General features: G+C 42.8%; 2 protein-coding genes across 4 annotated transcripts in view; one reads left to right on the forward strand and one right to left on the reverse strand.

The window, feature by feature from the left end:
* The window catches only part of chrna1 (cholinergic receptor, nicotinic, alpha 1 (muscle)), a 15,091-nt gene extending 11,385 nt beyond the window's left edge, over positions 1–3,706 (forward strand). The window contains exons 6-10 of the mRNA XM_008290274.1: positions 132–369; positions 683–906; positions 985–1,099; positions 1,892–2,016; positions 2,941–3,706. Of these exons, the coding sequence (XP_008288496.1) occupies positions 132–369; positions 683–906; positions 985–1,099; positions 1,892–2,016; positions 2,941–3,069 (831 nt within the window). The 3' untranslated portion in view covers positions 3,070–3,706. The remainder of the gene's footprint in view (positions 1–131; positions 370–682; positions 907–984; positions 1,100–1,891; positions 2,017–2,940) is intronic.
* Positions 3,707–5,292: 1,586 nt separating this feature from the next.
* lnpk (lunapark, ER junction formation factor) overlaps positions 5,293–10,542 on the reverse strand; it is a 15,400-nt gene continuing 10,150 nt past the window's right edge. For all 3 annotated transcript variants that reach the window (XM_008290276.1, XM_008290277.1, XM_008290275.1), the window contains one exon: positions 5,293–9,514. In XM_008290276.1, coding sequence (XP_008288498.1) covers positions 9,324–9,514 — 191 coding nt within the window. In that variant the 3' untranslated portion in view covers positions 5,293–9,323. The remainder of the gene's footprint in view (positions 9,515–10,542) is intronic.

The raw sequence follows: 10,542 nt of genomic DNA on the forward strand, positions 1-10,542 counted from the left end.
CAGAACAAATGCAGATTTCCAGTTTCGGTCTCGGACCGTACACAGATTAGTTGTGCTGCGTTAGTGCTGCTGTGTTTGTGTTGGTGTTGAGTTTGTCTAAATGTTCGAGGACCTTCCTGTGCTTCGTCCAGGACAACGACCGGCCGGACCTCAGTAACTTCATGGAGTCGGGGGAGTGGGTTCTGAAGGACTACCGGAGCTGGAAGCACTGGGTCTACTACACGTGCTGCCCCGACACGCCCTACCTGGACATCACCTACCACTTCCTGATGCTGCGCCTGCCGCTCTACTTCATCGTCAACGTCATCATCCCCTGCATGCTCTTCTCCTTCCTGACCGGCCTCGTCTTCTACCTGCCCACCGACTCCGGTACCGAGACCCAAGAGTGTAGACGCTGTAAACGATGGACAGCTTCAAACCGTAGTGTTTCAACAGTTTACTGATATTTTATGGAGTCTGTCTGTTATAGGAATTGAAAGCTATACTTATATTCAGGATTAAAGGATTAAAAAATGGTAAATAATTTTTTAGTCAGATTTGGCCTTTTTCACACAGTTTGTTTTCCGGTGCAGCCGACAGTGAAACCTGACAGGAGACCGTCAGCACTTTAAAGTCGACGTTATCCTGAGACGTCCAGACTCAGATGTTTGTTCTAAAGCTGAACCTTGATGTTTGTGTCCAGGTGAGAAGATGACTCTGTCCATCTCCGTCCTGCTGTCGCTCACCGTCTTCCTGCTGGTCATCGTGGAGCTCATCCCCTCCACCTCCAGCGCCGTGCCCCTCATCGGGAAGTACATGCTCTTCACTATGGTCTTCGTCATCGCCTCCATCATCATCACCGTCATCGTCATCAACACGCACCACCGCTCGCCCAGCACCCACACCATGCCCGCCTGGATACGCAAGGTCGGCGTCCGACCGCTGCTGCTACAGTCTGCTGCCGTTGACAGGAACTAACCAAACCTCCGTCGTCCTTCCTTCCAGGTCTTCATCGAAACCATCCCCAACATGATGTTCTTCTCCACCATGAAGCGTCCCAGTCAGGAGATCCGCCAGAAGAGGCTCTACCCCACCGACATGGACATCTCCGACATCTCAGGCAAGACCTTCTCACGGAGGACCAGAGGAACATGTTGAAGGCAGAAAGTCTGGTTTTTGTATATCTAAGTGCAGGTGTTGCTGTTGGTTTGTCTCATGTTCCTTCACTGAGGTTTGTGTTTCTCTGCAACATAAAGTCCTGCAGCTCTGTGGAACCAGAACAACATGAAGAAGAAGGAGAGAGAACTCGGTGTCAGATGTCTTCTGTCAGCAGGACTCAGAATGATGGAAACCAGAGAGAAAGTTTCACTCTCTTCTGTGACTCTTTCAAAGAAAACTAACCGGCTTGTCTCTGTAGGAAACACTGCCTGCAGTTCATCTGAAGCCTGGTTCTTGGTCACAGCTGAGTCAGTCGTGGCCTGATGGTTCCACAGAGGAGCTCAGAACTTTGAGTTTTGACAGAATCTGCTCATTGCAGATTATTTGCAGCCAATTTTTAAATGAGACATGTAGAATAATGAGGTTTTGATGACATATTGGGCTTAGATTTGGTTCATTTTTCCAACCAGTGATTCCTTGAAGCAGTATCAGGAAGCTGAAAATCCATTTATTCTTTATGACTTTACATTCTCTGGCTGATAAATGGAGTCAGTTTTTAAAGACACCCGGCATTTTAAATCCTTTGACAGGTTATAAAGTGTTGAAGCGAGATGAGAGAGATTTTACCAACTGACATAAAGAACACAAACTGAAGCACCAGAATCCTTTGACTTCATGATTTAAAAAAGAAAAACACCACGTTCTTCAGCTGCTCCTGAACCAGCCTCCACAGTGACCCTCTGTTCCTCCTCAGGTAACCCGACACCCACCAGCGTCACCTACCAGTCGCCCATAGCCAAGAACCCGGACGTCCGCAGCGCCATCGAAGGAGTGAAGTACATCGCCGAGACCATGAAGTCAGACGAGGAGTCGAACAACGTAAGAAAATGAACAGAACATACAAAACATGAGCAGCCCAGTTTTCCAAATCAGTCTGACAGCAGCTGAATATTTCATTAAACTGAGAAGTCGCCACCTGAACTCCTTCATCTGGTTTTGGGGCGTTAGTATCCAGGTTTTTTGTACAATGTTACGTCAATATTCAGATTTTTGACATTTTGGGCTGCTAGTTTCCAGGTTTGTGACATTTTGTGTATTAATTTCTAGATTTTAGATATTTAGGGGGCTTCAGGATCCAGATTTTTGATGGTTTAGGCCATTAATATGAAGGTTTTTGATGATTTTGGGCATCAGTATTCAAGTTTTTAAAGATCTGGGCTGTTGATATGAAGGTTTTTGACATTTCAGGTACCACAATCCAGGTTTTTGACATTTTGTCAGTATCTAGGAGTCTGACAATTTGGGGCGACACTGTGCAGGTTTTTGATGTTTTGGTGCATCTGTATCCAGGTTATTTTTTTTTTTTAAGTTTTGGGTCGTTAATATCAAGGTCTTTGACATTTTGACCCATCAAATGTAGGTTTTTGAAGTTATAGGGCGTCAATATCCAGATTTTTGACATTTTGACACGATACATCAGTATCTAGGAGTTTGGGGCATCACAGGTTTTGATGTTCTGGTGCATCAATACCATGTTTTTGGTGGTGTAGGCCGTTAATATCAAGGTTTTTGATTTTTGTTTTTTTTGGTGTCACTATCCAAGTTTTTGAAGATCTGGGCCATTAAGGTTTTTGATGTTTTGAAGCATCAGCATCAATGTTTTTGACACTTTAGGGGGTACATTTGCAGCCCCACAGCCAGAAACATCTGCTGAGAGGACAAAACACCAACTGCAGGTGCATTGCATAAAATGTTGTCTTTTTAAGAAACCAGCGACTGAACTTCTTCCTCGTCTCCTTCCAGGCGGCGGAGGAGTGGAAGTTCGTTGCCATGGTGTTGGATCACATCCTCCTCTGCGTGTTCATGGCGGTTTGCATCATCGGGACGCTCGCCGTCTTCGCCGGGAGACTCATCGAGCTCAACATGCTGTAGAGACCTGAACCTGAAGGCTGCTGATCGGAGCGTTCATCAGTGGACTGGTCCAGGTCGTCCCGGACTGACGAAGGCTGCGCTGAGGTTTAAAGCTGCAAAGTGCTTCCACTCGTGTCGCCTCGGAGTTTGTGAGTTTGTGTATTTGCTGAAATTGCAGTAAAAAGAAAACTGAAGGCGTCTGAGAGACACGACGAGGTACGAGTCATACTTGAAGCTATTCTTGTCACAAACTCTTTTTCTATTGTTGTTTTTCTACAGTTTGTGATGCTGCGTGTCTCATATTACTCTGATTGTTCTGTCGTTTTTTGGCAGCTTGATGTGAGGTTTGGGTCACAGATTCTCCTTAACGTTGGATGTTGTCTCTGTCTTTGAGTGCAGGCGAGATATTTTCCTTCCAGGAAGTTTGATTGATTGGTTTCGCCTGACGCTCCTTTGTTTTATTTAAAGTCTTTTCTACTTTGAATGATATTCACGGGAGGTTTGCTTGGGGTGATTTTCGACTACAGTGAAGGTTTGTGGTGGAAATTAATGGAAATGATTTGCTGCTTATTAAAGGAGAACTCTGAAAATCCCAAAACGGCACACGAGGTTTGCTGAGTTAGTGCTCAACGTTGAAGTAATGAAGCTGCTTCCAGAATAAGAGTCCGTCCCTTTACAAAAAACACTTCAAATGATTCTCTACTGTATGTGTATTTGCTCTGATGTCACATTTAAAACTGCAGATGCCAAATTAGCTGTTGTGCAGAAATTTTGAACTTCCTCCTGAGAACTTCAAACACATCACACTGGAATATTCCTCTTCTTCATCTGGTCAGCCAGTATTCTGGTTTATCCTCAGACATTCATGGAGCATCTATAAACGTCATCAACACCTTCTGCCCTCATGCAGCCCCATATCATGATGCTGCCACCTCCGTGCTTCACTGTCAGGACGATGCATCCACTGTGGTGGTCCTGGTCAGGTTCACACCAAACATCTGGACTCCATCTGAGCCCAACACATTTATCTTCATCTGACCAGAGAATGTTCTCCAACATCCATCAGGCTTCTGTTCATGTTCTTTGGCAAACTTTGATGTGGAAGTTTATTTGTGAGCAGCAGCCAGATTTAGTTCTGGTCCTCCGTCCATAGAGGTTGATGTTCTGAAGTGTCCTTCACACTGTCTGAGCTTCACACTAACTCTGGTCTCCATTGATAAGCCCTGTGCCAAGTCTGAAGCAGCTGCTTTGTCTGGTGTTCACAGCTCCATAGTGAAAGTAGTTGACTGTACGTGGAGTCATTGTAGGAGGACGACCACTGCAGCCCTGATCAGAGCTACTATGGCTCCTTCTAGACCTCCTGGTTCCTGCTCACACTGGGCTGCACTGGGTTTTAGCTGCTCACTGATCTTCTGGATCCTTTTCCATCTTTGTCAAGTCTCTCAGTCAGATGTTTCTCCTCCTCTGTTCAGGTCTTCTCCATGTGGAGCCATGATGCAGACATAGATAGACACAGTCCATAGGTCCAGAACTGAGAAGGTTCTGCTGTTCTCAGCTCGTTATAGAACCATGTTCATGCAGGTAGACTGACTGGTGTTCTCACTGCTTTTGTTGACTGAACCTTTACTTAGTGTTGTTTTTTCACTTCTTGTTAATGTTTTCCAGCAGTGACTCTGCAGTACTTTGGCATCGAAGTAGTGATTTGAAAAGTGCAGCTGTAATTGTGTAAATGAAACAGAACCGACATATTTCAGCTGCAGCGTTGCTGCTTCAACGAGCAACTTGATTTATTTTGCAGCTGTGATTCCTTGAATAAAGACATTTAGTTCAGTGTAATGACACAGTAACCTGTCATGCTGCTGTGATCATTTGTTCTTTTATTTTGAAGTTGTGTCGATGTGGAATAGAGTGAAAAATAAAACTATCAACAAATCATTTATTTAGTCTTTTGAGTTTTTATAGTGAGAAATGCACCATCGATCAGAGTGTACTAACACATTATATTTCTAAATCTTTCTTTTCTCTTAATAGTTTTTAATGAAGTGTCTCGTTAGTGAATCCTGACAGAGCTACAAAGATTCTCCACTTTATTGAAGGACGAAAACTGATGAACTCTGATGACACTGATTTTATGTTAAAAGTCACCATAAATACTGTTTTCACTTCTAGCTGTGGCTTAAAGCTGATTTCATGTGCTAAACCGATAAAATCAACATTTAGGAATCACGACAACACAAACATCTCTTTACCTTATCGTTGAAAAACTTTATTAGGCGTGCCATGCACACATTGTATGACAAACAGCATCGGCAGGAATGCAGCGGATAAATCCAGCAAAGCAAAACAAAACTAGAAAGAAAACCCGGTTTAACACAGGAGTGACACGACTTGTTGTCCTTTAACTATTAAATGATGGTTTAAAACGCAGATTTTCATCACCAGCGTGTTATTGGGGACAAACAGCTCGTGAGAAGCATTCAGCAAACCACAACCAGGAAACCAGAGCAGGCAGCGGTACTCCAACAACGAGTCCAACCATCACCAGGCGTTGGAGGAAGAAACCTTCAGTTCATGTCTCTCCTCAGCTTTCCTCTCAGGTTTGACTTCGTCCAATGATTGCGTTGCTTCGAGGCTTCGAGGCGTCAAAAACCAACCAGAAACAGGATTAGAGCTAAAACATAAAACCGGACGCATAAATCTGTTCACACTAAATACTATTTAATGTGTCGTCTGTAAACTTCACGTGAATATTTCTCCGGGTCTGTTTCTGGAACCAGAGGGCTGAACGAGGAAGCAGGATCAACGAGTCAGCAGGTTTGTTGAGACTAAAATCGGAGTCGGTCAGATGTGGTTCTGTTCAGTTTTTGGGGATTTAAATCGGCACCAAACACAGTGCTGCCACAAGAACCGACATGTACTCAGTTTGTAAAGCACAAAATGTAAACACAGATTAGAAAGTTGATCGTTCTGTTGGTATTTATCACAGAATATTTAATCAGGAGCATTCATGTAACTTTGATTTGTCAAAAAAAAAAAAAAGTTTCCCGTCTCCTTCTTTCTGGGACAGTTTCAGACCTGAATGTTTAGTTTAAATCAATAAAGTTTAAAGTTTCAGCGCTTCTATGTGCAGCTGTAAGTTAGAAATAAGAGTCACTGAGTGTAAACAGAAATATATGAACTTAGAGCATTGATAGTTTTCTACCAGCGTTCCTCTCTGGACTGTAAAAAATACAATTATTTAAAGCTCTCTATTATAACAATCTCCTCTGACAGAAGTAAAAACCTACTGAACAATGAAAGTCGATAACCACAGTCACTATACCCCTCATCTCGTCTAGGTTTTGTTAATCCAGCTAACTCAAAGAAAGCCTGGATATGTTAATCCTGCCTCGTAGTTCAGCCCTCTGAGCGCTACAACTCAGGTGACACATATGTACATTTGCATAGACACTAGTTCTTAATTTAATACCACGATGTCGGTGCTGGACAAACAAACAACGAACCTCCTTCTAGTACCTGAACATCAGACGAGTAAACTAATAAATATTCCAGCAGTAAACTGAGGCACTCCGATGGCACCTGCCGCAAACATAAAAGACATCCCAGAATCGAGAAAACTCTTAAATATTTAACAAATGCTAATCTGCAGCTTCCTAAAGGCTGCAGAAGCTGAACCTTCAAAGCCAAATACACGTCTAAATGTTGAAACCAGCAGCTCCTGAACCACCAATTAAAACACGATACGGCCAAATAAATAAAAAAAACAAAACAAAAAAAAAAACAGTAAAAGTCAGTGCAAATGAAGTCATGAAATACAAATCAAACAAAGCATTTGGCAAATGACCACCCTGCTGAGAACTATGATTGGCAACAACCAGGCAGAGGACTTGGCAGCTTGAGCTTCTTCTGCTTGTTAAATATGTAAAGTTCAGTTTCTTCAGCTACTAGAGCAAATGTTAAACTCTAATTTGGCAGCTGCCACCTCACACATCTCAATAAAACCAACAAATTCATCTAAATAATCATTAATTCATGTTTATGTTTGTGAAACTCACTTTCTGAATCTGCATCTGATCCACATTCTGTTCATGCAGCATCCAGAAAAACGCTGGGAATTGAGAAAAGACACCGAAATACAGAAACTCTGCAGAGACTTGATGGAGATGAGAGAAACCAGGAGACACTGAGACAGCTGGAAGTCACCGATCATGAGTCAGCTGTGTTGAAAATGAGCTAAAATGCATTTTTTTAAAAAATATATTTGTTTCCCATTCAGACGTTTTTGCTGTTGAACCTGCAGAGTTTCTGTGTTTGGAAGCGTTTTCTCACTTTGAAATGCTATGAAGGCGTCATTGTTTGTGTTTTGTGTGTTTTTCTGAAATCACATCAGGGCCACTGAATGAATCGATCAGCTTGTGCTGCACATTAACGACAGTTTAGTGTAAAAACAGCTGCAAAGACAGATTTCTGTCCTTCCTTTGCTCAAAAACAACATTTTCAGCTGATCTGACTGTTGTCAGTTTAACGCCAGTAAAAATCCTCCGCTGTCGCCTTCAACGACAGAGACTCTACTTTTCTCTTCCTTCTAAAGGTGAAGCTTCCAGCAGGTGGTTTCGCTGCATTATTTCATTTTCAATATCAGTCCAGTGTCTTCTGGATAACTGATCACATCCTATCATTATCTGACACCAGCTGCTCACTCATTACCAACAAACAGTCAGAACTTCCTGTGAGTTCCTGGTTGGCTGTAGATGTGGGTCAGGAAGAGAAGCAGCAGAAACATGTATGAGCACACTGTAAACACCATGCTGCCGTCCTGGTTGGTCTGATGCTGCCAACAAGGACTTTTTAAACGACGTTTAGTTGATATTTGGGCGTGTTTTTGGTTTTGTTGAATCCGAACCACGTGTGAATCAGCAGCTCTACCTAAAAAAATAAAACTTATTAACAAATGAAAGCATCGAGCTGCGGTAAACCTAAAAGTTCCTTACAGAGACGATCCTAAAGCATCAGAGCAACATGAACATCCAGCGACTCAGTCTGAAACCTTCAAACTGTTCGGACACGTTGGAGGCATTTCAGGCAAAACTGGTGGACGAGTTCCCGATAGACGAGTCAGCAGCACGTTGGACTTCAAGCTGCTGATGGAGGCGATTTAACTGATCGGTGCTTCGTTTATGTCTGCTGTCACACAGGAGTGGAGAAGCTAGAACACAACAGGATGATAATGATGCTAACTTTGAATCATTTTATGAAAAACTACTCAACAGCAGTTAATAACCAATAACTGATAACAAAAACTGATCACAGCAGACGTGTTCTGAGCTGATTTTACTGTTTTAGTCCAGAGACGCATGATTTGTTCCACCAGTTCGTCTTAAACACCAGAGCTCTAGTTGGAGGTCATGAACCTCCTCAGAGTCTCTGTCATGGTCCCGCTGCTGCTAAACTCCCACAATGCTCTCTGCTGCCAACATGAACTGTAGTCTGAGTGACGCCTCCTCTGGTCTCTACAGGATTAAACAGTAACCAGGTTTGAACACTGGACTGATTTAACAACTTCACTGTAACTGGATCTCTGTATCTGAGGCGTTTAATGACTCGGGTGACTGTAGTATTTTTGATCGTGTCACCACTTTGAGGACTTTTCTCTCTGACTGTTTCCTGTTCAGGTGCTGATCTGGGTCTGCTGCTTCATAAAACACTCTCATGGCAGAAATTACAAACGCCTGCTGGAGTGCTTTTAAGTTGAAGTGAGCTGCTCTCCTTCCACACTGCAGCAGGTGGTGATGCACCTGGAGGCTGGTGAAGAAGAACTAATGTGACCACTGTGGACGACACCTGCGTGACAGCAGACATAAACAAAGATCGAGTTCAAGTCTGAGCTCAATGAAGCCGAAGATGTGTAACTTATCTTCCACATGCCTTTCTTATGATTTGTCAGTTTTAGTTGCTTTAGTCAGTTTTCTATGAGTCTGTGTGCATTTTATTGTCACATCTTTGCCTGTGAAGCACTTTGAATAACCTCTGTGTTTGATAAGATGCTACAGAAATAAAACGTCTTTATCTTCTTATCGATCAGTTACAAACTGCCTGGACATCCCGACTACATACATACACATTCAGTAGTTGTGATCTTCCACTAGAACCAGACTCCTCCTCCTCTACCTGTAACTAACCCACCAGTTTTGCCTCTGAACGCCTCGTCTCCTCCGACCAACACCTTCTGTTCGGTAACGTCGATCCTTCGCCTGCTTCTTCTCTGGACTCTGCAGCTACGACGGCTGACGTTCAGCTTCACAGAAGTCGCTGTGAATCTGCTCCTTCTTCTCCTGAACCTCCTCCTCTTCCTCTTCCTCTTCTCCTTCCTGAACCTCCTCTTCCTCCTCCTGCTGCCGTGTCGGCTCCTCTGATTGGCTCTCTGCCTCCTTCACAGGTCCTTCGTCGTCTCCGACCTCTTTCTCATCTGTAATGATGAAGCAGATGCAACAGCGGTGAGGAGTCGGAGGAAACAGCAAGAAGATGTGAAGAGAACCGATTGGTTGTTGGGAGTTAAAATCAGCGGTTAGGAGGATTAGCAGCATTCCTGTTGTGGAGGTTAACGCAGGCTGACTGGACAACAGATTGGAGACGATCAGGCTTACTAACTGCAGATCCTCCCAATTACACTTCAAGAATCGATATGATGATGTTCTGTCTCCTGTAATGATTAATGTGATTCACTCTAAAAAGCAGGTTAGATTCACACTGATCATAGGTCCAGAACGACCTGATCTCTGTTCGGACACGATGAATATTTCAGGGGAAATAATCACATGACACACGTCGTCTGCTGTAGTTAAAATGTTGGAAGTATTGGGGGTTTAAAGTACAGGTGTGATCTGAATCGCAGGAAAAACAACAGAAACTAATAAAAGGCTGCACGATATCTGAGAAACTGACACTGTGATGTTTAGTTTTATATAAATAAATACTGAGAATTTCCAGCAGATGACCTGTATAACTATTTTCAGAGAGTTAATGTGATTTTTCAGGGGAGTTTATCGACACAGAAAATAGGAAATAATGTTGAAGAAAAGCCGTCTGGAAGCATTCAGTAGTTGGAGTTATTTTTCCTTTACATCACAGTGTCCATGCAGAACCCAGATATCACCCAGATATCACGCAGCCTCGTTCTGGACGGTAATTAAAACAATAACTGGATTTAAAATTAAAATCAGTAATCAGCACTGTAATGATAAAATCAGCAAAGCTCCCCTAAAATATCCATATAAATATATAAATATACACCATCCAAACTGGGATTAAATGACCTACGAAAGAAAGACACTTGGTGCACCAAATATTTGACTCGTCTTTTCTTTTTTCTGTCTTTTGGACTTCATGTAGGTGTAAAGGAAGAAATACACAGTAAAAAAAATATATTAATAAATAAAAAAATCTGTGAAAAAAATGTGAAAATCTGACAACAAGAGTGCCGGAAAAGATGTGATA

The sequence above is a fragment of the Stegastes partitus genome, unplaced genomic scaffold (genome assembly GCF_000690725.1).
Source record: "Stegastes partitus isolate 25-593 unplaced genomic scaffold, Stegastes_partitus-1.0.2 Scaffold664, whole genome shotgun sequence".
Lineage (NCBI taxonomy): Eukaryota > Metazoa > Chordata > Actinopteri > Pomacentridae > Stegastes > Stegastes partitus.